The sequence below is a fragment of the Nerophis ophidion genome, linkage group LG14 (assembly GCF_033978795.1).
Source record: "Nerophis ophidion isolate RoL-2023_Sa linkage group LG14, RoL_Noph_v1.0, whole genome shotgun sequence".
In the NCBI taxonomy this organism is placed as follows: Eukaryota; Metazoa; Chordata; class Actinopteri; order Syngnathiformes; family Syngnathidae; genus Nerophis; species Nerophis ophidion.
Genome location: NC_084624.1, coordinates 37,965,726 through 37,991,289, shown reverse-complemented (window position 1 = coordinate 37,991,289; position 25,564 = coordinate 37,965,726). Strand labels below are relative to the sequence as shown.

Here is a 25,564-nt window from a genome sequence, read left to right as displayed (position 1 = left end):
GACAGCAGCAGCGGCCGGAGGAGGGGGCGTGGCCTCCGGGTTAGTAATTCTCGCCATTGTTCCACTCCGATGCGCGGAGAGAACACCTCTGCTACGCCGGCAGCCAATCAACTGCAGCCAAGCTCCGCTGCGCCCCGCCCACCAGCCTATATTAACGCGCGGCCGTGAGCAACTTCGGCCATTGGCACAATAACAGTGATCGTCTTCGTAGGAAGGAATTATTTTATTCCACATTTCTTTTCTATCGTCCTTTAATTTACTCACCCGAAACAATGGCAGACACAAAAGTTGAATCCGGCTCGGAGATCTCGGCCAAGGTAAGACTCATTTCTTCTTGTTTTCTATCTTCCCCTCACTTACAAAAAGCTAATTTTAAGCAATAAATTACAAAAAAAAAAAAAAAGCCCTTTTATCGATCCAGTCGGAATATTCCGGACCAGCTGGCGGATGAAAGTGTGACAAATATTATTTCAGCATCGTCGCTGCTTCCAGATATCGCAGAACGAAGCGGGTCTCATTGTCTGCGCGGCTTCTTTGTTTATACAAGCGGCTTGTTTCTCCTCGTCCGAACCGGCACGTCCGAGCCGGACCGCGAGAACCAGAGTCGCCACTTACTCATTTTTGGCGGCGTTTGGCTCAAAACATAATGTCCGCTAACGCCGAGCGCCAAATTGGGTCCGAGTCAAATCCCACTCAGCGGCAGACCAGCGTCCCAGTGCCGGCCGGGATGTTCGACGCCGCGGCTGTTGCGTTCGATCGCGAAAGGAACCGGTTTGTTTGCCGTGACCGGAGGCTCGGCGCGCGTTCTGGTCGGCTCCGTGCGCTTAACAAGCTCTACAGCTTCCGCTTTTTACCCCCCCTCTACGGTGCGTGTGCGTGTTGGTGGCGCGCGCGCGCCTCTGGAGGAAAGTTTCTTTTTTAGTAACCCTCTTATGTGTGCGTGGAGGTGTGATGTGCGCGCGTCGCCTCCAGCCTGTGGACGTTTACATTACACGCATAGTTGATAGGCTTGACTAATACCATGCATGATATTATCGACTTTTGTATCGATTTCACTCTGATTTGCACCACTTGCAAGTAATCTCCGTAATGTAGTTTTCCGGCATGATGACCGCCATGTGTCTTCTTCTATTGTCCTCGTTACAAGCAGCCGCGTGCAACGCGCGCTCTTCCAGCCTCCTCCCAGCCCCCCCACATCACCCCTCCCCCTCGTCGGGCGCCCTCCTGTGTAGATTAAACGGAGTGTTGCATCATGGGTATTGCAGTCCGTAACCCGGGCGTGTCTGGTGACATATGGCGACGTGCACTACAATACCCAAAAAGCCCTGGGGCCACACCGCACACATATCAAATTACAACTCTTTGGAGAGAAAAGGAGGGGTCATAAAGGAGCTCCCATTATGCACTGCTGCTGCTAGCATAACATAATAGCGTGAATGTAAATATTGTTCTTCTAAAAAAATAAATAATAAGTCAAAGTGTTAGTCTTTTTTCATTTTATTAATCGAAATGTGTATTCCATTCAGGACTTGAAGGAGAAGAAGCTTGTGGAGGAGAAGGAAAATGGCAAAGATGCTGCCACCAATGGAAAGGTAAGATAACCTGCTCGCACGCACTAATGCAACATTAAATACTTAACCGTATTTCCTTGAATTGCCGCCGGGGCGCTAATTGATCTTAAACCTCCCCTCACTCCTGCGCTTACCAAAGGCATGCGGTAAAAGTAAGCATGCACTAATTATTTTAAAACCTCTTTTCACTCCTGCGCTTACCAAAGGCATGCGGTAAGAGTAAGCATGCGCTAATTATTTTCAAACTTCTTCTCACTCCGGCACTTACCAAAGGTATGCAGTAAAAATTTGAGTGTGATGTAAGCTTGGACCTTAAATCCTACTGAATAGCTCTTAATCTTCTTCCCTTTATGCGATTTTCAAGTTACCGGTATTGAAATCAGCCTCCTCCATTTTGAAAATGATGACAGGGGACGTGTCATGAGTTTGACCAGGCGGCAATACTAAGAATGCGCTAATTATTTTGGGAAGCGAGTTTGACCCGGCAGTAATTCAAGGCAGGCGCATACTATATGCCATGCGGCAATTCAAGGAAATACGGTACATCAAACTTGACTTGTGTTCCAGGAGAATGAGGAGAATGGCGAACCGGACATAGACGACGAGGAAGACGAGGAGGTGGATGAAGAGGACGAGGAAGATGACGCAGAAGGTGCCTGATCATCTTTTGAGGCTCGGTGTTTGACCACGAACCCACAGCAAGTCTCACTGTGGACATTCTTGTTAAAACAGGCGACGAGGAAGACGAGGAGGATGACGACGACGAGCTGGAGGGCGGCACCAAGCGAGCGGCCGATGACGACGAAGATGACGACGAGGTGAGGCGTTGTTCTAGCGACCGCAAGGTCTTGAAACGCGGTATCACCTTCTGAACTGCGGCCTTCCTCTTTTCAGGACGACGTCGAGACAAAGAAGCAGAAGACCGACGATGACGATTGAGGAGTTTGCTTCTGTCGTGTCCTGTGGACCACTTCCTGGTCCTTCACCTCAGGGGGAGGGGCTGGAGGACAAAGAATAAAATAAGCAACATGGTCATTTAGCAAGTAGAGTTCAACAGCATCAACAAATCAACCCAAACTAAATTCTCTCGAGGAACCCGACACCGCCCTGATGCAGAATTCCGGCTTCAACGATAGCGACTCCAGAGGAGAATTAGTTTGTATTTTTATTTACATTTTATATTTTTGTACATATTGTTCAGAGGAGGGTTTCTCTCTGAGACCAAATCGGTGCTTCTTCAACAGAATCTTTGACCATGTTACACCCAAAAAACACATAAAAATCAATTCCGCCGTTGAACTCTTGACATTCCAGTAAATTTAATGTATGTACTTTAGCTGTACCATAACTTCTTTGTTTGTATGGGAGGGAAGGCCAAACGAGCCCTTTTTGTCAACAATTTTTTTTGTTTTCTGACCGCCTGTTTTGATGTATGTGCGAAGTTTGTTGTTTGACAATAAACCTGACTTTTATTTTGTGAGTTTTACCTTGCTACTGTTTCCTGTTCACTGCAAAACTCCAAAACTGTGGGATGTTTACGCAGTGAAGATGGTGGTGAGAAAGTGTGTGCTACTAACTCTTTATGTACTCGTATACTCTGTTCAGGGCTGCACCGACTGTATCAGCAATTGTGTTGGTGCTATACTGCCCCCGCGTGGACAAGAGCAGAGTAGCATTGTATTACCTCGGAAGACGTTTAGATAGGCGCCAGCGACCCCAAAAAGGGAATAAGCGGTAGGAAATGGATGGGATGGATGGACGTTTAGAATGATATCGTCCACATCTCAGGCGGTGCGTTGGTCTTGAACTGTCAGAGCCCACTTAGCCAACTGGGAGTAATACCTAACCTTATGTGAACCCACGTCAACGCTAAATATATCCGTGTTCAATCTTTAGATCAGGGGTCACCAACCTTTTTGAAACCAAGAGCTGCTTTTTGTGTACTGATTAATGCAAGGGCTACTAGTTTGATACACACTTAAATAAATTGCCAGAAATAACCAATTTGCTCAATTTACTTTTAATAGATATATATATATGTGTATATATAAAAAAATGAGTGATTCTGTCTGTCAATCCGTCGTACATTTTTTTCCCCCTTTTACGGAAGGTTTTTTGTAGAGAATAAATTATGAAAAAAACACTTAATTGAATGGTTTAAAACAGGAAAAAAATTTAAATTACATTTTAAAACATAGTTTATCTTCAATTTCGACTCTTTAAAATTCAACCGAAAAAAGAGAAAAACTGCCTAATTAGAATCTTTTTGAAAAAATTAAAAAACAATTTATGGAAGATCAGTATTTTTTCCTGATTAAGATTTATTTTAGAATTTTGATGACATGTTTTAAATAAGTTACAATCCAATCTGCATTTTGTTAGAATATATAGCAAATTGGACCAAACTATATTTCTAACAAAGACAAATCATTATTTCTTCTAGATTTTCCAGAACAAAAATTTTAAAAGAAATTCAAAAGACTGTGAAATAAGATTTAAATTTGATTCTAAAGATTTTCTAGATTTGCCAGAATATTTATTTTTATTTTTAATCATAAGTTTGAAGAAAATATTTCACAAATATTCTACGTTGAAAAAACAAGCTAAAATAAAATAATTAAATTAAAATGTGTTTATTATTCTTTACAATAAAAAAAAAACATTGATTTAAATTATCAGGAAAGAAGAGGAAGGAATTTAAAAGGTAAAAAGATACATGTTTAAAAATGCTGAAATCCTTTTTAAGGTTGTATTTTTTCTCTAAAATTGTCTTTCTGAAAGTTATAAGAATCAAAGTAAAACAATAAATTAATTTATTTAAACAAGTGAAGACCAAGTCTTTAAAATATTTTCTTAGATTTTCAAATTGCTAGTAAATAAATACAATTTTAAAAAATTGAGGCACCTCACTAGTAAGTGCTGCTATTTGAACTATTTTTAGAATCGGCCAGCGGGCTACTGATTTGGTCCTTACGGGCTACCTGGTGCCCGCGGGCACCGCGTTGGTGACCCCTGGTGTAGATGATATTTGTAAAGTTGCAGAACACTTGCAGGTAATTTTCACAGGCGATATAACTGCGGTTTCCTCAGGAGAGAACAAGCAGAACTTTAAAAATAACAGAAGAAACGGAAATCAACATTTGGGGTGTGATATTTGATCAAATGAACTGGAATTCTCAAACTCAGACAAAATACCAATAAGTGGAACCATGATAACAATTTTGAACCTATTGCTGATCAATTATCTTACTATGTGAAATGCAACTTACCTCACCATTTATTCATTCATTTTAAAATGTTATTTATGGAGTATTTTGGGAACAAATTGAGGACGGGAAGTGAACAAAAGTGTTAGCAATATCTATGTATTGGGAAAAAAAGCTCTGCATCGTCCTACTCCTTTTTGAAAATATTAAGAGTAACTGAAAATCGTGATGTATCATGTAATTGTATGCATGTTCGAAATAAACTCAAACCATGTGTTCTAAAGCACAGGTGTCAAACTCAAGGCCCAGGGGCCAAATATGGCCCGCCACATTATTTGTTGTGGCCCGAAAAAGCCTGGAAATAATATCCATTAAAAAAAGGCTTAATCTTTTCTCACTAAATATATTTGTTCTTTCCATTTTTCCATTTAAATAATGTACTGCATGCAACTGCATATCTTTTGAAATTCAATATTATCAAAATATGTATTCCAAAAATCCATCCATTTTCTACAGATTATTCCCTTTGGGGTAGCAGGGGGCGCTGGTGCCTATCTCAGCTACAATCGGGCGGAAGGCGGGGTACACCCTGGACAAATCGCTGGCTCATTGCAGGTATTCCAAAAATATTTTTTTGTAAAAAAAAAAAAAAAAAATACATATCTGCTTCACTTATGATTTCAAAACAAATTACCAATCAAATTGTAGAATGTCAAATTGACAACAGATTTTACAGTTAAATTCCGCCCACTGAGTTTTTTACAGTAAAATAACTTTGTTACTGTGTTTTTAATATACGGTAAGACACTATAACATTAAAACAGCAACAATTTACCGCTACAAACAGTGGTATTTTAAATCCATTCTATTTATTAAAAAAAAAATGTATACTGTAAAAAATCCACTGCTTTTACTGTAAAATTGTGATGACTACTGAGCTGCCAGTTTTTAAAGTAAAATTAAAAAAAACACATTTTCTGTGTATGTAAAAAAAAAAAATTATTAATGTATTATATATATATCTATATATATACATGTATATTCTTACATCACTCATTGTTAAATGCGGCCCTCTAAAAGCAACCATAACTACGATGTTGCCATCAATGAAAAGGAGTTTGACACTCCTGTTCTGAAGCAAAGATTTTTATCAAATGTCTCTGGTTAAAAGTGTGTGCTTACTGCCACTAGAGTGCATCAGAGGGCCAAGTTCCCATCCATCCATTTCCTACCGCTTATTCCCCTTGGGGTCGCGGGGGGCGCTGGTGCCTATCTCAGCTACAATCGGGCGGAAGGTGGGTACACCCTGGACAAGTCGCCAGAGGGCCAAGTTATCTTTCGTCAAAAGTCTAAACATGATTTGAGCCTTGTACAGCTCTACTATAGTCAGTGCTGAAGAATCAAAGTATCCAGGGGCCATTTTAATGTTTCATTTGATTAAAACCAACATACAGATTTTTTTTTTTACTTTAGGACTCCTCTAAAGTTTGGTCCCAGGGACCAAACTATATATATATATATATATATATATATATATATATATATATATATATATATATATATATATATATGGTAAATGGGTTGTACTTGTAAAGCGCTTTTCTACCCCTTTTCAAGGAGCCCAAAGCGCTTTGACAGTATTTCCACATTCGCCCATTCACACACACATACACACACTGACGGCGAGAGCTGCCACGCAAGGCGCTCACCAGGACCCATCAGGTGCAAGGGTGAAGTGTCTTGCCCAAGGACACTCAGATTGCTGGCACAGCCACTCTACCAACTTCGCCACGCTGTCCCATACACACACACACACACACACACACACACATATACATATACATATATATATATATATATATTTATATACATATATATATATATATATATATATACATACACATACATATAAATATATATATACATACATGTATATATATATACACATATGTATATATATATACCTGTATATATGAATATATAAATATATATATTTTTATATATATATTTTAAATTCAACACTTACATCTATACATCAACTTCAGACCTATGTGTTGACATAAGGTCATTATTATAATTTATCTATTCATATTTTATGCATCTTTTTCCAAAATCCTGTTTTTATGGCAAAAACACTAAATATGCAACAACACCCCCCCCCCTCCCCCAAACACAACCACACACAAAAGAAAAATTGAAAGTGAAACATTTGATGTGAGCTTGTGAGGTAACTAAAGCCTTAAATAGGTAAAAAATTTATTTTAATAATATTTTGTAGAGCGAAGGACTCATAAAATTGTTAAAATTAAGTCATACCATTTTTATTTTTACTTTAAACACCTAAGTTCAACTTCAGATCCAATATTATGTTGTTTTTTTGTATGGTTCATACGTTTTTATATGGCAAACACACTAAATATGCAATATTTTCCCAATTTGTATTTTTACTTTAAACACTTAAGTTCAACTTCAGATCCATTACACGTAAATACATATATTTTTTAAATGTTTTTTTAATGCTCTTTTAGTCACAAAAAAAGTTTTTATATGGCAAACACACACAATATGCAATATTTTCCCCCAAAATATTTCAAAGTGGAATTTTTGATGTAAAATAATTGGAGCTTAGAATAGGTCAACTCATTACAACATTGATTTTTTTCGGTATTATGTTTTGAGCAATGACAGCCTTAAAAACAGTCTGCATGGCAGCTTAGTGTATTTAGTGTCAACACTACAACTTATTCTAATTACATTTCACCTGTTTGTCCTTTTCCCCGCTTTTTATGTTTTTAAGAAAAATATATTTTTAGATTGTGCCGCACATGGCGTTAAAAAAATTGGGTTGATAGCTGCAAATGGCCCACGGCCCACACGTTGGACCCACCTGATCCATGATGTTTGGTTCTACTTGGTGCCACAGTGACCTCATGATGTCAGGGTCCGTGACATCACGTCCTGTACAGCGTTTCCTGCATGAAAAAGCTGCCAGTGGAGGCGCGTCAAAGAGAGACAGCAGCAAAATGTGAGCGAGTGAAAGCGTGTGTGTGTTAATCCTCTTGATCCTGCTGACAGCAGTTTGTTGCCAAAGTACCAAAATCCAACCAATTGGACCAACGGTGGTTTGAAACACCTCGGACCCTCATAATGACAGGCAGGAAACAGTCGATGGGATGGAGGTGTTTTGTTTTCCTTTGTTCGCCATGACAACGACTTTGTTGTCGGCCACACGGACAGAGGGCGCGCTTGTTACATACACACACGCACGTGAGGAGCTAGCAGTGAATACACACACGCTAGGTCAGCTGCTGAGGTCAAAGGTCGCAGCCCGTACCGAGCCGTCCCAGCGTCATTCACCCGTATACAGAACAAGGTGGTCTTCTAATACTACTGGGAGTCAAACGTGCAGGATTTATCATTCTGTCAACATGTGATTAGAGCAGCACAGCATGTTCACCATCTTGTCACTAAGCTCCACAAACATATTTACATGCGATATTTAAGTCAAATCAACATGTTCTCTGAGACAACATTATCTAAAATAAACTTCATGCAAAAAAAATAGCCCAGGCATTTATTTAAAAAAAACTATTCATTGACACTTCTTCTTCTTCATCATGCTCTTTTTCTTCTTCTTCTTCTACCACCCCCACTTATTTCACTTCTTCTTCTTATTTTTCTTCCAGCACCACCACTTTTTCCACTTCTTCTTCAGCCGCACGCTCCACTGGCTGTGCATCTGTCTCCTCAGCAGGGGGGGCGCCTCCTCTGCACTGCCGTCTGCCTTTTTGTGCTCCTCCGCTTCTTCTTTAGGGGGGCACTTGCCGCCTCCCCCAACCTGGTCCGCCAGCGCTTGCAGGAGTTGGCAATTCTGTCGGCTGCTTGTTGCCAGCTGCGTGAGCGCGCAAATGAGGGCCCACAGGGGATCGTCCTCCCCCGCCTCCGCTGGTCCAGCCACGTTGGGCGCAAATTGTGACAGACTCTTGCTGTCGTCGTGCGGGTTCAATGGACCACCCAGGAAGGACATGCTTTTGAGCCGGTTTGACTCTTATTTTGCAATAAAGCTTGTCTACGGTGGGGTCGCTTTTCAGCTCCTTCCTCCACTGCTAGTTCCCGGTCTGCTTTTCAGCTGCCGTCGTCGTCGCCCTCGTCTGCTTTTTGGGCGCTCTTGCTTCTTAGTCGCTGCTGCCGGCTCCCCTACTCCTTCTCTGATCTCTCCTCCTTCTCCCCTTTTATACAGCATGAAGAGATGGGTTAATCGTTTCCCGGTGTCTGAGCCACGCAGCTGAATTAGAATGCGGCGGCGTCGCTCCCGGCACGCCCCGCCTCTCCGCTCCGCCGCATTCTCCGCCTCCTCGCCGCCATCTTGGGCAGGGCTCCAGCACACCCCCGCCCGCGTCCAACTGTCGGCTCCGCCTCTCCACAATGAGATATAAAACTAAAACTAAATAACAGTGTTGAGGAGAAATTACTTTAAAAAAATAATTTGTAATAGTTACAAGTTCTTTAAAAAAAAAAAATCTGATTGCCTGTGTTGTGTCTCAAAAAAAGTAACAGCATTATTCATTCATCCATTTCCTACTGCTTGTCCATTTTTGGGGTCACGGGGGGTCGCTGGAGCCTATATTGGCTGCATTCGGGCAGAAGACGGGGTACACCATCATTCGTATGATTACTAATTCAAGGACAGGTAACCAATTATTTGTACTGTATTTGCAATCCCAGAACAAAAACAGAAACGTTTTAGGAAAAATACAGTTGTGAAAAAACTTTTGAGTTCTGACTCCTTAACTGCGATTTGCTTTTTCTTTGGCTTTTTTTTTTTTTTTTTAAGGGAAGCTCAGCTCGCAGTGCTTGACTTCTTTTTCCACTTGTGTGCCATTGAAAATGATCTCGTGTTGTACAGAGCCAACATGGCATGATGATAAACATTTGTTAAGGATGAGATCTAAAAATAAAAGTAAATAACAGTGTGGGGAGAAATTACTTTAAAAAATAATTAGTTACAGTTACTAGTTCTTTGAAAAAAATAAATCTGATTGGCTGTGTGTCAAAAAAAGTAACCCAGCATTATTGGTATGATTACTAATCCAAGGACAAGTAACGGAGTATTTCTACTGTATTTGCAATCCCAGAACAAGTAACAGAACAAAAACAGAAACGTTTTAGGAAAAATAAAGTTGTAAAAAAACTTTTGAGTTCTGACTCCTCAAAGGCCTACTGAAACCCACTACTACCGACCACGCAGTCTGATAGTTTATATATCAATGATGAAATCTTAACATTGCAACACATGCCAATGCGTCCTTTTTAGTTTGCTAAATTGCAATTTTAAATTTCCCGCGAAGTGTCCTGTTGAAAATGATGACGCGTATGATGACGCGTGCCTTTGACGTCATCGGTTGTAGCGGACATTTTTTTCAGCCCGATCCAAGCTATAAATAGTCTGCTTTAATCGCATAATTACACAGTATTCTGGACATCTGTGTTGCTGATCTTTTGCAATTTGTTCAATTAATAATGGAGAAGTCAAAGTAGAAAGATGGAGGTGGGAAGCTTTTAGCCTTTAGCCACACAAACACAGCCGGTGTTTCCTTGTTTAAAATTCCAGAAGGTGAAGCTTTATTATGGAACAGAGCGCGGTCAAGCGAACATAAATCCTGACCACATGTCAACCGGCAGGTTTCGGTGACAAAATTGTGGTAATAAGTCGTCTCTTACCGTAGTTATGAGCGGCGCTTGCATCCTCCTGCAGCTGCGGACTATTACCTTCTCCCACCGGAGACACTGGCGGTCACCACACCCGTGGCCACACCCCTCCGACATTCGGGTACCATATAATCTCACTAAAACACTCGTAACACAAGGCAGATAAGGGATTTTCCAGAAGTATCCTAGTAAATGTGTTTAATAACATCTGAATCGCTGTCACTGCCCTTGCCTTTTTGTTTTTTTTTACTTTATTTTTATTCCATACTCGCTCAAATTAATGGGGAAATTGTCGCTTTCTCGGTCCGAATCGCTCTAGCTGCTGGTAGCTATGATTGTAAACAATGTGAGGATGTGAGGAGCTCTACAACCCGTGACGTCACGCGCACATTGTTTGCTACTTCCGGTAAAGGCAAGTCTTTTATATTAGCGACCAAACGTTGCGAACTTTATCGTCGATGTTCTCCACTAAATCCTTTCAGCAAAAATATGTCAATATCGCGAAATGATCAAGTATGACACATAGAATGGACCTGCTATCCCCGTTTGAATAAGAAAATCTCGTTTCAGTTGGCCTTTAACTGTGATTAGCTTTTTCTTTGGCTTTTTTTTTTTTTTTTTTTTAAAGGGAAGCTCAACTCGCAGCGCTTGACTTCTTCTTCCACTTGTATGCCATTGAAAAGGATCTAGTGTTGTACCGAGCCAACATGGCATGATGATAAACATTCATTAAAGATGAGCGCTAAAAATAAAAGTCATGTGACCACAGACAGGAGGAAGACCAGGAAGAGACCGCCTGACCTCTGACACGCACACACGTTCAACAATAGGTCCAATCAGGAGCAGGAACTGCATGTGAGTCATAAATACTAAAGTACAACTTCTTCCTCTTGAATACGTCCCGCCAAGGTGAGTATGGCAGAAAGGAGGAGGGGGGGTGTCGACGCCATTTTGGAGGAAAGTTTGGAAATGGGAGGAGGAAGAGGAGGAGGAGGAGGGATTTACTCACACAACTTTGACACGAACGCACAGCAGGCGCGTGCACGAGCAGAAGCGTGCTCGCGGCTGTGGACTTTAGGACAAACAAGTTCTGCCTTCGCTTCTTTCGGGACCGGGCTCGTGCACGCACGGACGCGCGCGCAGGGGCTGCTTTCCACTCGAAGGTACTCGGGCTCGAGACGTGTCACCGGCGAGTTGTCGTGTGTGTGGTCTTGACAGCCATAATCCGTCGTCCTGCGGGGAGGCGGCAGTGAGTGCTGTGCGGCGAGCACAGACGGAGCTCCCGGCCGAGCTGAACCGGACATGCCCGTCAGGAAGAAAGGTAAGCTGCTTTCTGCACTAACTAGCAAGCTAGCATGCTAACCTCTGCTTGCCGGGGAGAAAGTCCAAAATGGAGACACCTGTTCAATAACCGTGGCGAAGCCTCGCCGGCCCACGGGCCACTTTGTCCTCCCTTTGGACCGGGCGGAACTGGGACCGGCTGCGTGGCGAAAGTGACTTAAATAAGAAGAGCTAGCCTGTTAGCTTGTCGTGCTAAGCAAGTTCAGGATAATAAACTCTTCAACTGATAAAAAACTATTATCAATAAGTACATTTTCCCTCACACACATATATTTTACTTTTATTTGCACATATATTGTCGTTGAGTCACTGCTTTGACAAACTTTTAATCTTAACATATCCAAGTTGAATTTTTATTCAACAAAATGAACTACTTTACTTACCACATTGAGAGAATTCATTGCATAACAATATTTTACTCATTTTCATTTGCTTTGCTTTCACATCAGTGGTCCCCAACCTTTTTTGATCCACGGACCGGTTTAATGTAGGCTTTATTTTCATCCATACACTTGGGTAAAACGGAATCCATCCTATTTGGGTCGCAAATCAACCTTAAAGGCCTACTAAAATTAGATTTTCTTATTTAAACGGGGATAGCAGGTCCATTTTATGTGTCATACTTGATCATTTCGCGATATTGCCATACTTTTGCTGAAAGGATTTAGTAGAGAACATCGACTATAAAGTTCGCAACTTTTGGTCGCAAATAAAAAAGCCTTGCCTTTACCGGAAGTAGCAGACGATGTGCGCGTGACGTCACAGGTTGTAGGGCTCCTCACATCCTCACACTTTTATAATCATAGCCTCCAGCCGCAAGAGCTATTCGGACCGAGAAAGCGACTATTTCCCCATTTAATTTGAGCAAGGATGAAAGATTCGTGGATGAGGAAAGTTAGTGAAGAACTAAAAAAAAAAAAAAAAGAAAGCGGCGGCTCCGGGCGGCGGGAGTCAGAGCGTTTCAGATGTAATTAGACACATTTACTAGGATAAATCTGGAAAATTCCTTATCTGCTTATTGTGTTAATAGTATTTTAGTGAGATTATAAAGTCATACCTCAAAGTCGGATGGCTGCGGTGAACGCCAGTGTCTCTGAGAGAAACCGAGGAGCCAAGATCACAGCTGCCTTTTTGACAGCTACAGGAGGAGGTCCCAAAATCCATTGAAGTCTCCGGTAAGAGCCGACTTAATATCACAATTTTCCCATCCAAAAACTTGCTGGTTGACGTAGAGAAATATGTTCGCTTGACCGCTCTGTGTTAAAGCTTCACAATAAACAAAGAAACACCGGCTGTGTTTCGGTGTTAAAGGCAGCTGCGATCCACAGCTTTCCACCAACAGCATTCTTCTTTATAGTCTCCATTATTAATTGAACAAATTGCAAAAGATTCAGCAACACAGATGTCCAAATTACTGTGTAATTATGCGATGTAAAGAGACGACTTTTAGCCGTAAGTGGTGCTGGGCTAATATGTCCGCTACAACACGCTACAATTCTAGCGGGAACTCTCATTCAACCCTTTTTCGATTACGCTTGCACCTCCTGGTACCCCAGCACCTCAAAAACCCTCAAATCTAGACTCCAAACATCCCAGAACAAGCCAGTCAGGTAACTTCTAGACCTCCACCCCAGATCACACTTCACTCCTACCCACTTCTCAAAAGTAGGCTGGCTCAGGGTGGGGGACAGAGTAAAACAACTTGCACTGAGATTAGTCTATAAAATCCGCTACACTTCCCTGATACCGAAGTACATGTCAAACTACTTCTGTGACGTAATCGACCGCCATAACCACAACAACAGGGGAAGCTCCACAAACCACGTTAAACCCAGATTCCGGTCTAACAAAGGTCTTAACTCTTTCTTCTTCTATGCCACATCAATATGGAATGCACTCCCAACAGGTATAATAGAAAGTGCATCTCTATCCTCCTTCAAAACCGTGATAAAAGAACACCTCAAAGCAACTTCAACCCTAGACTAACACCCTCCCCCTCTACATCGTACCTCCCCAGATTGTAAATAATGAAATGTAAATAATCAAATGTATATACTTGTTCTTATGTCTTCTGAACTCACTATGTTCACTGCTGGCTGTACATATCCTACAAAGTCAGACCTGCACTTTTTCAATGTCCATTTCTCAGATGATGTAATTGTTTTTGACTGAAGTGCTGATATCAACTTAACCAAACCAACGCCCCCATGCCTCCCTCCACATCATACCCCCCGGATTGTAAATAATTCAATGTATATACTCTGATGATTAACTTGTGTGATGACTGTATTATGCTGATAGTATATATTTGTACCATGAATTGATTTACGTGGACCCCGACTTAAACAAGTTGAAAAACTTATTTGGGTGTTACCATTTAGTGGTCAATTGTACGGAATATGTACTGTACTGTGCAATCTACTAATAAAAATTTCAATCAATCAATTCAGGGATGGGCTCCCACTTTTGCCGGATAATTACAGCAAAAATAAGTGCATGAAAAATGCAACTCACTATAATGTTGATTTGTGAGAGCCCTGGGCTTGTTTCTTTACAATGAGATGCAGATGGAAATCAGCCTTAGGCTACAATCTGTCACATTTATATTTTATATGTTCATTGATGTGCATTGTATCATGTCACAAAGTTATAACTAATGGGAGTTTCATTGTACATCTACAGTATAAACAAGCTTATTTATTGGTGTGTCTAGTGGGACAAGCGAAAGTTAAGTCAGAGAAAATGCAGTAGTATATAAATTATTTGTTTCCCTGCGGCCCGGTAGCAAATGTGTCACGGACAGGTACTGGACCCCGGACCGGTGGTTGGGTACCACTGCTTTGCATGGTAAAACAACCAATGTGGACATATATACATAAATATTAATACATATAATGATTTGAAAAACACCCACTAGATCTAATGAATGAATTTGGCTGCTGTCCAGTGTAGGACAACCCGCCTCAGCGTCATGTCTCAGTACTCACCTGGTCACTTCCTCTTCCTGTCACACAGATGCACAGCGGGCGCTGTCCCTCCTAGAGGAGTACCGGGCCAAACTGAACCACGCTGAAGACCGACATCTGGGTATCTCCATCCAAAGGGTCATTGACATCTTCCAGAGTAATCTCTTCCAGGCGCTCATTGGTACGTCTTAGCCAAAGTTCTAGAAGTACAACTAAGCGGAAAGTGAATGAGTGAATAAATGAATGAAAGCATTTACTGCTAGTTCGCTGGCTCAATATCTGTATCAGTATTCTTGAATGAAAGCATTTACTGTTAGTTCGCTGGCTCAATATCATTATCAGTATTGTTGGTTTGCTGGCTCGCTGCCTGCTAACGGTAAGCATCAGGAATGCGGTCCTACGTGTTTCCAAGTCTTATGTTGAAAGGACGAGCAACAGAAGGCCGTTAACTCTTTTCAGCAAAGGTATTTTTTAATTAGTAGTTAAAGCCACAATAATAATCAACTCATGTGGAGTAGAGGCATTATTTTGTGCTCTTTTGAGTTCTGACAAGCTAAAATTCACCCGGATTTGACGGCGATTTGGGCTTGCCAATAAACAAATGTAGAAGAAGACCGGGACAACTAATAGGCACAATGGCAAGTTTTGGAAGCTATTGCTGACATAGTTACACTGTGGGAAAGAGTCAAAATGTAAATATTTACAACCTTATTAAAGCAAGTGGGTCTGTCAAAATATTTATGTACAAATCATTTACGGGGGAATGCGGCCAACAGACTCTTGCTTATACGCTTGTCCTCTGTTTGCTCAGTTTTCTGTTTAATACGTTTTGTAGTTTTTATCTTCAAATAGAAAAATAAATGTAAGAATGATAGACTGATTAAAAGGTGGTCCATTTGGAGATTATTGGTCAAAGTCTTCGCCAGCTTTCTTTCAACACACTCTACCAACCGCGTGGCCCGATTGGTAGCGTGGCCGTGCCAGCAACTTGAGGGTTTTAAGTCACTGCCGTTGTGTCCTTGGGCAAGACATTTGACCCACCTGCTCCCACCCACACTAGTGTAAATGTAACTTAAAATGTAGATAATGGGTTTCACTATGTAAAGCGCTTTGAGTCTCTGGAGAAAAGCGTTGTATAAATATAATTCGCTTCACTTTAGTCATAATTGTTTGCAAAATAAATACATCAAGAATACTTCAAAGGTGCAATACTGATGCGCTGTAAATGTACATTTAGTTAATATTTCTCTGATAAGTAGTACTTCCTTGTTTTATGACCAAAGTCCATCCGTCAAGCAGCTTAATCAATGTTTCATTGGCTATTCAATGTGTCATTCATCATAAAAAATGGATGTAATTGGTCTGAGATATGTACACTGTTTGTGACTGGCTATTAGGTGAAGTGTGGTGTCAATTAAAAGTAGAAAATTCCGAGTTCTTTCAGTAGCTTGTATCTAATACACCTATGCTAACTGAATTTACAATCAAAACATGTAGAATATGTACACTTAATGCACACACAGCCGCGGGTCTTCATTGAGGAAAAGAACCAAACTGCGAGAGCAAATTACTTGGAATGTAATTCCCAACATTCCCAGCACAATAGCTTGCTGCTCCCTATTAAACATGTTTTCCTGCGTTAAGCTGCTAGAAGCTTTTAGTAAGTAGACTCTTCTCATGTTAGATGAGGTGGTGAGCTGTCCTTCACTTGATGCATCAAAGGGTGGCGTGATGCTTGATGATCACAGGTGTAAATCTGCATTTATTATTCAATGCTTTGTCCAATGAATGCTTAGAACATTTCAGTCTTCTATGGGAGGGTTTCCAAATGTTTTCCACCAACGGCTGTATACAGAAAAATAAAAACCTCACATAAAGCAGACAAATCAAATGTAGGCCAAGATATCTTCAATATACTTGATTATATGCATGTTTAATATACATAATGTATGTTCAAAACACTTAGTACATGTTAGATAAACTTGATTATATACATCATGTTTTCATCACTTGGTTAAATACCTAAAATATGTTTATTATAGATAATAGATGTTCAGTATAATACACGTTTAATACACTTTAATCGGCCCAGAGGGTGCTAACTTTTGAAAATGTAAGCATTTGACTCCACTTCTGTCTTTAAGCACGCAAATTACGCACTAATGTATTAGTTATGCTTGTTGACGGCTAATGATAGCAATTTGTCAGTTTGGCTACGAATGTTCGCTAGTTTTGAATGCATAGCTGATTAAAACAAAAACATTGCTGCCAATTGCTAGTGGCTTATCTGCTGCGTTTGTGTGTGTGCACATGACCCTACTGTAAATGTGTGTATGAGACAGCCATGAGTGACAGCTTGTATGCCAGACTTTTTCCTATGGCCGGCAAGCAATTTTTATTCAATATAAGTTAGCAATTGTGAAAAAATATATATTTTTTGTTAAACCAGTAATGGCAAGATAAGCTAGCTGGTGTTCTTGTTATATTTTTTGGTTTGATAAAAGTATCTTTTGAGAAAGTTGCAAACAGCCCCATTTATGCATGGTATGAAATAGGGCTGGGCGATATTGCCTTTTTTTAATATCGCAATATTTTTAGGCCATACCGGGAATATACGATATATATTATGATATTTTGCCTTGGCCTTGAATGAACACTTGATGCATATAATATCAGCAGTATGATGATTCTATGTGTCAGGGGTGCCCATTACGTCGATCGCGATCGACTGGTCGATCTCGGAGGGTGTGTCAGTCAATCTCAAGCCAGGCATTAAAAAATATACATAAAAATGAGCAATCATCAATCATACCAAGACTTCACTTTCGTCAGTTGTTTGACATTCTCGGCACCCGAGGATCTTGTGAGATGACGCTGGCTGCTGCAAGCTCATATTTAAGAAAAAAATCACTAACAGGGCGGACGCAGAGAAACACATTTTATTTCTAGACACTCCGTACCTACTGTCAAAACTCTAAAGACCGACTGCACAGTTCCTGTCTTCACCATAAAAGACCTGTTTCATCCTGCCTGTGCTAACAAAATAAGAGTCTCAGAAAGCTAGCGTGCACAAGCTAGCAAGCTATGGAGTTTGATGCCAATGTATTTCTCCCCCGCCCTCAGCGACCGCTTTCTCACTTGCTTGCCCACCCGCACTCTCACTGACGTCACTCACCTGCTGCCAGACATTAAAGGGCCAAACACATATGCTACTCTCATAACAAAGTGTTTAAAAACGAGTATGCAAGTTGGACAAATGAGATGCCAAATCCAACCACTTTCATGTGGTATTGGACAGAAAGGAGGACTTTTTTTTTTCCTCCATTTGAAAATGCGGACGTTATCAGCACCACTGTCTAATTCCAATGAATGCAAGTCATCAGAATCAAATACACCAACTTATATTCTTGTCTTCATGAAAGAAAGGAATCTATGTGTGTTAAACATGCTTGTATTATCATTAAACACCATTAACTTGTTAACAAAAATGTCTGTTTCATAAATAAATAAATATAAATTATAAATAGGAATGAGGTAGATCTCCTCGACTTGGTCAATTGAAAAGTAGCTCACCTGCAGAAAAAGTGTGAGTGCCCCTGGTCTACATTAAAACATTCTTCTTCATACTGCATTAATATATGCTACTTTTAAACTTTCATGCAGAGAGGGAAATCACAACTAAGTCAATTGACCAAAAGTGTATTTATTAAAGTTATTAAAGGGGAACATTATCACCAAACCTATGCAAGCGTCAATATATACCTTGATGTTGCAGAAAAAAGACCATGTATTTTTTTAACCGATTTCCGAACTCTAAATGGGCGAATTTTGGCAAATTAAACGCCTTTCTGTTTATCGGTCTTTTAGCGATGACGTCAGAACGTGACGTCACCGAGGTAACACACCCGCCATATTCATTTTTACATTACAAACACCGGGTTTCAGCTCTGTTATTTTCCGTTTTTTCGACTATTTTTTGGAACTTGGAGACATCATGCCTCGTCTGTGTGTTGTCGGAGGGTGTAACAACACTAACAGGGAGGGATTCAAGTTGCACCACTGGCAAGAAATCTGCCGCCAGACCCCCATTGAATGTACCAGAGTGTCTTCACATTTGACCGGCGATGCTAAGGCAGACATGGCACAAAGATGTATGGATAACCTGCAGATGCATTTGCAACGATTAAGTCAACAAAATCACAACGGTGAGTTTTGTTGATGTTGTTGACTTATGTACTAATCAGACATATTTGGTCACGGCATGACTGCCAGCAAATCGATGCTAACATGCTACGCTAATCGATGCTAACATGCTATTTATGCTAGCTGTATGTACATTTGAAACTAGATACCCACATTTAATGCGAAACAAACACTTACCAATCGATTGATTTATATTGCTCCAGTGTCACAAGATGCGGAAGTCCTGATAGTTTGGTCTGCACATTTTACCGGCGATGCTAATAAGGCAGTCATGCTATAGGCCACTTCATTAGGTACACCCACGCTATGGCCGAATAACGTCAATAGCTATTCGTTCAATAGCTTCAGTTTCTTCTTCAATTTCGTTTTCGCTATCTGCCTACATACTCCGACCATCTGTTTCAATACATGCGTAATCTGTTGAATCGCTTAAGCCGCTGAAATCCGAGTCTGAATCCGAGCTAATGTCGCTATATCTTGCTGTGGTAACCGCCATGTTGTTTGTATTGGCAGCCCTGTAAGACGTCACAGGGAAATGGATAGTGGTTTCGAAAATAAGGCACTTTAAGGCTTTATTTAGGGATATTCCGGGACCGGTAAAATTTTGAAAAAAACTTAAAAAAATACAACAAGCCACTGGGAACCGATTTTTATTGTTTTTAACCCTTTTGAAAATGTGATAATGTTCCCCTTTAAGCAATGGCACAAACATTCAAGTCATTTCCAAAACATAAATTGCAAGATTGTCTGAGACATTTTAAGTGTCAAATAAAAATGAGCTGCATAATAGGAAATCAAATAGTATTCGTCCTTCACTATGTGGTATGATACTGAAGTTATGAAATTCTCTTCATTCTCTAGCGAGTGACTTTTCAAATGATGCTACATATTAGCAGTAATGCTACTTTTTTTAGGAACGCATTTTCCCCCCACACTTGACAAATTACGGTTGTCTGTTCAACATGTTCCCACTTGAAGCCGAACCACCGCCAGACGATGGAAACCCTGCTGTTTTTATTGGGAATTAATTCTTCCTTCATTTGTTACCAGATCCGCACCATCTTTCTCTCGTACGGCTACGTTAGCAGCTAATGTTAGCCACGCCGCTACGTCTCTGCTCTGCGAGGGCGTGTATGTGACGTGTGACGTGACAGTTTGTGACGTATGTAAGAATGTGAGCCTGCTTGTCTGTGAAGATACACAGGAAAGAGCAAGGAGAGCCTGAAGTGTACGCCCGCAGCTTAAAGTCCTGCGTGAGAACGAATACTCGAATATTACGATATAGTTATTTTCTATATCACACAGAGACAAACACGCGATATATCGTATATATCGATATATCGCCCAGCCCTAGTATGAATACTTCACTATTTGCATGATACATGATTAATATACTTTATTATATACGTAGTATATGTACATAGTATGTTTAATATACTTGATTATATACATATTACATGTTTAATATATTTGATTATACTGTATACATATTACATGTTTTATACACTTGATTATTTATATGATACATGTTTAATATACTTGATTAAATAGATTTTTAGTATACATAGGCCGAAGTCCCACTTTAAGGACATTTTTTTTAACGTTTTGTAATCTACAACCATCAAATAATTTCAGATTTATGAGCTTTTCCTGCTAGTTAATAAAGGGCATTTTTCATTGTATATGGATTGCTATGTTCTTTTTAAAATAGTTCATGTTGCAATTAGTTTTTTTTTTTTTCAGTGTTATAGTAATCATCTTTTGCAATGTTGTATGCAGGCCATGTTTCATATTATTGTTTTGAACAAATGTTCAAAAAAGCTGTAGGCTGGACACCCTTGTTCTTTGCGTTCATGAGAAAATAGTGCTTGGAGCTTGAGGTGCGTTTGCGGCGCTCACCCTGATGTCCAGTCAAAATGTGAGGCAGCAGGCGGCAGAGCACAATGTAATCCCTCTGTGGACATGACGATTACCCTCTCCTCATAATCCACCCTCCCCACCCATCTGAGATGCTTCACTCTGTTGTTCTTGTCCGTCTTTCCCTGGCCTGCTTTCAGCCAAGCAGATGGTCTTCATGCACTCTCGTGTCAATACTGCAGTGGGCGGAGGTACTTATAATTTTGGTATGGGTCCTTGTCCTCATGTTTGGATTTCAGTGTTGGTATTTTTATAACAGCATCACAGTTGTTAATATTTCATCTATTTTTAGTCACTACTAAGTTGAAAGAAGAGAGCTCGTAGTGTGTGTGCGTCCATGCCTGTCCTTGCACATCAGTGTTGTTATATAATGAAGGTGTTAATCTATTTTTTGATTTCCTGATGAATTTAAAAAACAAAAAGGAAATCAATTACAGATGAGGCTCAGCACTTTAGATTCGGTGTCTTGGGGTGACTAATTGATTTCTGCAATATATAATTTATCGGGAAGTCCCGATCGATCGGCCACCAATCATTATCGGATGAAAATGTGTATCACAAATGCCAATCCCCTCTAGCTGACATTGTATTTACAGTATGTTTAGTCCCCCAGCTGACAAGCATCTACTTGTGTATCAGTATACACAGTGTGGAGCCGCTCCCCTAATAATCCCCTTTATTACATCAAATCAACTGCATTTTTAAGAAATTTAAGTAACATTCACACTGAAGGACAAGGCTAAACATGTTACACACCAAGATCAAGCCAAGAGCAGGTAAGCTAATAGCCAAGGTAACGATAAACAACACCAAGAAATAAGTCCTTAGTTAACCTTAAGTAGTGTGGATGTAACCAGTTTACCCCCGTAAGAAAGCAGCTATTAACAAGAAATTATAACTAGTAAATTATTAAGAGTCGAGAGAGAGAGGATAATATAACAACTCTTGGTGTGTTAGCATTGCCGCAGTCAAATTTAGGGAATAATTCCCTGGAAACAGGAGGACATTAAGGGTAAAAACCGAGGGATTCGAAATGAATCGTAGTAGTTTTTACTTTGGTTTAGTTATTGTGTACTACTTTATTGACTTTGTTTTGTCCAAACAATTGTATGTCATGTTAAACAGTCAGGAACTAATTTAAACATGTTGTTTATATTGTTACATGGTAAATGGCACATAAAGAAAATAGAAACATTTACAGGTAATATTTGTAATCGGTTTTGGTATCGGCCAACTCACCCATTGATGATCGGTATCAGGATCGGCAGCCTAAAACCTTCATCAAAACATCCCTAAATATGTGCTGTATTGATTGATATGTTATGATGTTTTATATTCTTAAATTTCAACAACTATATTTTCTGGAATATAGAGCAAACTTTTTCATCCTATATATTAGCTGCACTGGTATAGAAGCCACAGCTATATTCACTGCGAAAGGAGTTATTTACACAGAAATATTTACTAAAATTATATTCACTTACCTAATTGTTTCCAAACGGTGCGTGCAATACAGCAATAAAACGGTTGATCAAACAAAACAGAAGACATTAACATTGTCACACTAGCTGTGTAACTTAGCTCTTCAATCAGCTAAACAGACTCTAACTCCACTGTGACGTCTTGGTGAATGTGAATGTACTACATAATTTGTAAAAGTGAAACAATAGAAAGAATGACATTGTAAGTTAATGATATTAACACAGACACTGGTAAACGTGTTAGCATATTAGCTAATGCTAAGGAAGCTAGCATCATTACATTACGAAAACTTGCACAGATATGCATGAAAACGCTCTCCAACAGACCTCACATATTGGACAGTGTTTAGTAAGTATAAATTGTTTAGTTATATCGTAAAACTAACTACCGTTGCTTGGAGTGATAACTGAAGAGTCCATACAAGTAGAAATGCTTTGGATGTCTAGAACCCTGAACAACACTTACTTCCGGTCAAATGCACTAAATGACACTACAGCATTGGTCCAAAAGATGGTGCTATTGCACAAACAATAAAACACCCTTTAAGTCAGAGTTCTCAAACTCAATTTACCTGGGGGCCACTGGATGCAGAGTCTGCGTGAGGCTGGGCCGCAAGAGAAGATGTCTTAAAAAAAATTAAATATTTTTAAATGTCTCTATTTTTATTTTCAACACAAATCAAAATATAAATGAACAAAATGAGAATTAAGTAAATAAATCAGTCATAGGCAATAACAATAATAATTAAAATGTTTCCAGTCAGCAACAATGTATACACATACGTACTGTGATGTTATGAGCTAGGGAATATAAGAAGTACACTACCCAGCATGCAACAGTAGTGACGAGCATGCGCGGTAGCCCCGGTGAAGGTTGTACGTCGCCATATCGGCAGCTAAAATGTGATTATGAGCACGCCATGCAGTTTAAAGTTACGGTAGCACAATTAGTCCCGAATGGGCTAACATCACGACTAACGTGTTACACGTCCGATTCGCCCATTGACTCTCTGCCGGGGTATCAGCGCTGGGGTCCGTTGCACCACAGTTTTGTATTGTCGCTCGGTCCTTTGGCGGAGTGCTTCGGAAGCTACCGGGCAGCTCGTCTCCCCGACCCGCACTGTTTACAGCGGCACCGGATGAGGGAGCCAGAGAGAGACACACACAGTGACAGACAAAGCTCGAGAGAGAGAGAGAAAAGGGAGGCGAGTGAGCGAGCGAGGGAGAAAGAGAGCGTGCGCGTCTCGTGGAAAAGCGGCAAAAGGTTTTTCTGCTTGCATCACGCAAGTAACGTCAATGTTCCGCCCTCCAGAACCACATACCACACCGTGATGGGTAGATTCCTTCAGCTCCGCACGACGCTGTCAAGCGCCATTCATATAAAACTTGCGGGCCGCACTAACATTAACCTTTCCTATTAAGGTGGGGGCTGCAGAATAACGTCTTGTGGGCCGTGTGTCTGAGACCCCTGCTTTAAGTATATATTTTTTGTGTTTAAAAAAAACAAAAAAACTTTGTGTTATGGCCATCAGGGAAGAAAAGTCCCAAAATTAGGAGCACTGTTTTATAATCCGCTGGGTTGAAAGTGTAGGAAAAAAGTAGCAGCCTACAATCCTGAAATTATGGTACGATCTGTGCTCATCGAGTTTGCCTTCCGGAAGATAGGTATTGATCCAACATATTTTTTAAAGGGAATCAATCATCCATCCATCCATTTTCTACCGCTTATTCCCTTTCGGGGTGGAGGGAATCAATCAATTTTATCGATACTAGGAAAAGCAAAACTTTGGATTCAAGAAAGGCAGACTTTATATTAAGTTTAGCACTTTTAAATGGACGTCAAACGTTATTCAAGTCTGTCCGCCCATCTGTGACGTCATCAAAAGAAAATGACGGATATTTACGGTGGTTGAGAAAGGTCATAACAAATGCAAACGCCACAAGACAATATCATAAAAAAACACAAAAATATATACACAAAAATGTATTGCTACAGCATGATTGCAAAAGCCACAACAAATAAATGACAACACAATACTGTAGTATAACGCCACAACTTAATTTTAAACCACAAAGTATGTGACAGACAAAATGGACGTGCCAGCAGAGCAAATTACGGTGACAGACCAACTTCCTCCACTGTTGAAAAGAGTTAACATTGTATTTTAGTATTATTGGAAAAAGTTAAAAAAAAAAGTTATTTATGACTGAAAAGTGATCGCACTTTATTTACGTTTCCAATTATATTCATTACACCCTCCGTCTGTCGCCAAAACTTGTCCGCTGTCACTTCCATTATGTCTTTATGATGTTCCGTATTAATTAAAATGAGAGTACTAGCAGGTGAAACCAATGCTCATTAAATCTGAAAAGATTTGGTTGCACTTAAAGGGGAACAGATTTTATTTTTTCGATCGTTCACAATCCTTTTGAGAGACAAGAAGACAAAAGATTTTGTTTTTTTGTATTCTGTAAAAATCGGCTTGTTCTTGGTGGCTAGCAATGCAGCTAAAGCGAGCAATCAATTCTACCTCTAAATCACTTTAAAATGCATTCAAAAGCAGTCAATACTTAATTTACGTTCCGTAACCTGTATAATAACCAAGCTGTAGAGACATTGTTACTGCAAGAGTGAAGACTGAGGAACTCTTTTTCTAGCGTAACACATCAGCATACTTCGGTATTAACCATAAAATCTAACTACGGCGAAAGATAATCTAGCTTCTACAAACCCTGTTTCCATATGAGTTGGGAAATTGTGTTGGATGTAAATATAAACGGAATACAATGATTTGCAAATCCTTTTCAACCCATATTCAATTGAATGCACTTCAAAGACAAGATATTTGATGTTCAAACTCATAAACTTATTTTTTTTTGCATATAATAATTAACTTAGAATTTTAATGGCGGCAACACGTGCCAAAGTAGTTGGGAAAGGACATGTTCACATTGTGTTACATCACCTTTTCTTTAAACAACACTCAATAAATGTTTGGGAACTGAGGAAACTAATTGTTGAAGCTTTGAAAGTGGAATTCTTTCCTATTCTTGTTTTATGAAGAGCTTCAGTCGTTCAACAGTCCGGGGTCTCCGCTGTCGTATTTTACGCTTCATAATGCGCCATACATTTTTGATGGGAGACAGGTCTGTACTGCAGGCGGGCCAGG

The 25,564-nt window shown here is 40.1% G+C and overlaps 2 protein-coding genes across 12 annotated transcripts in view; both read left to right on the top strand.

Moving 5' to 3' along the window:
- Positions 1-150: 150 nt before the first annotated feature.
- Positions 151-3,057, top strand: ptmab (prothymosin alpha b). Its single transcript, XM_061920665.1, has 5 exons — positions 151-317; positions 1,527-1,592; positions 2,139-2,223; positions 2,304-2,389; positions 2,466-3,057. The coding sequence occupies exons 1-5, from the start codon at positions 273-275 to the stop codon at positions 2,508-2,510; spliced, it is 327 nt and encodes a 108-aa protein (XP_061776649.1). The 5' UTR covers positions 151-272; the 3' UTR covers positions 2,511-3,057.
- An 8,409-nt stretch (positions 3,058-11,466) lies between these two features.
- Positions 11,467-25,564, top strand: part of dlg1b (discs large MAGUK scaffold protein 1b) — a 75,693-nt gene continuing 61,595 nt past the window's right edge. For 3 of the 11 annotated variants that reach the window (XM_061920654.1, XM_061920659.1, XM_061920656.1), the window contains exons 1-2: positions 11,476-11,807; positions 14,843-14,974. In XM_061920654.1, coding sequence (XP_061776638.1) covers positions 11,789-11,807; positions 14,843-14,974 — 151 coding nt within the window. In that variant the 5' untranslated portion in view covers positions 11,476-11,788. Of the gene's footprint in view, positions 11,808-14,842; positions 14,975-25,564 lie in introns of all 11 variants that reach the window. The other 8 variants (XM_061920655.1, XM_061920653.1, XR_009809639.1 and 5 more) reach the window with 7 other exon arrangements.

What these genes read in the sequence shown, in the direction of transcription:
- ptmab (XM_061920665.1), top strand. Translation starts at nt 273, where the DNA reads ATGGCAGACACAAAAGTTGAATCCGGCTCGGAGATCTCGGCCAAG. An exon ending in GCTCGGAGATCTCGGCCAAG is followed by an intron (nt 318 to 1,526) that starts GTAAGACTCATT and finishes TATTCCATTCAG; the next exon opens with GACTTGAAGGAGAAGAAGCT. An exon ending in ACGACGAAGATGACGACGAG is followed by an intron (nt 2,390 to 2,465) that starts GTGAGGCGTTGT and finishes TCCTCTTTTCAG; the next exon opens with GACGACGTCGAGACAAAGAA.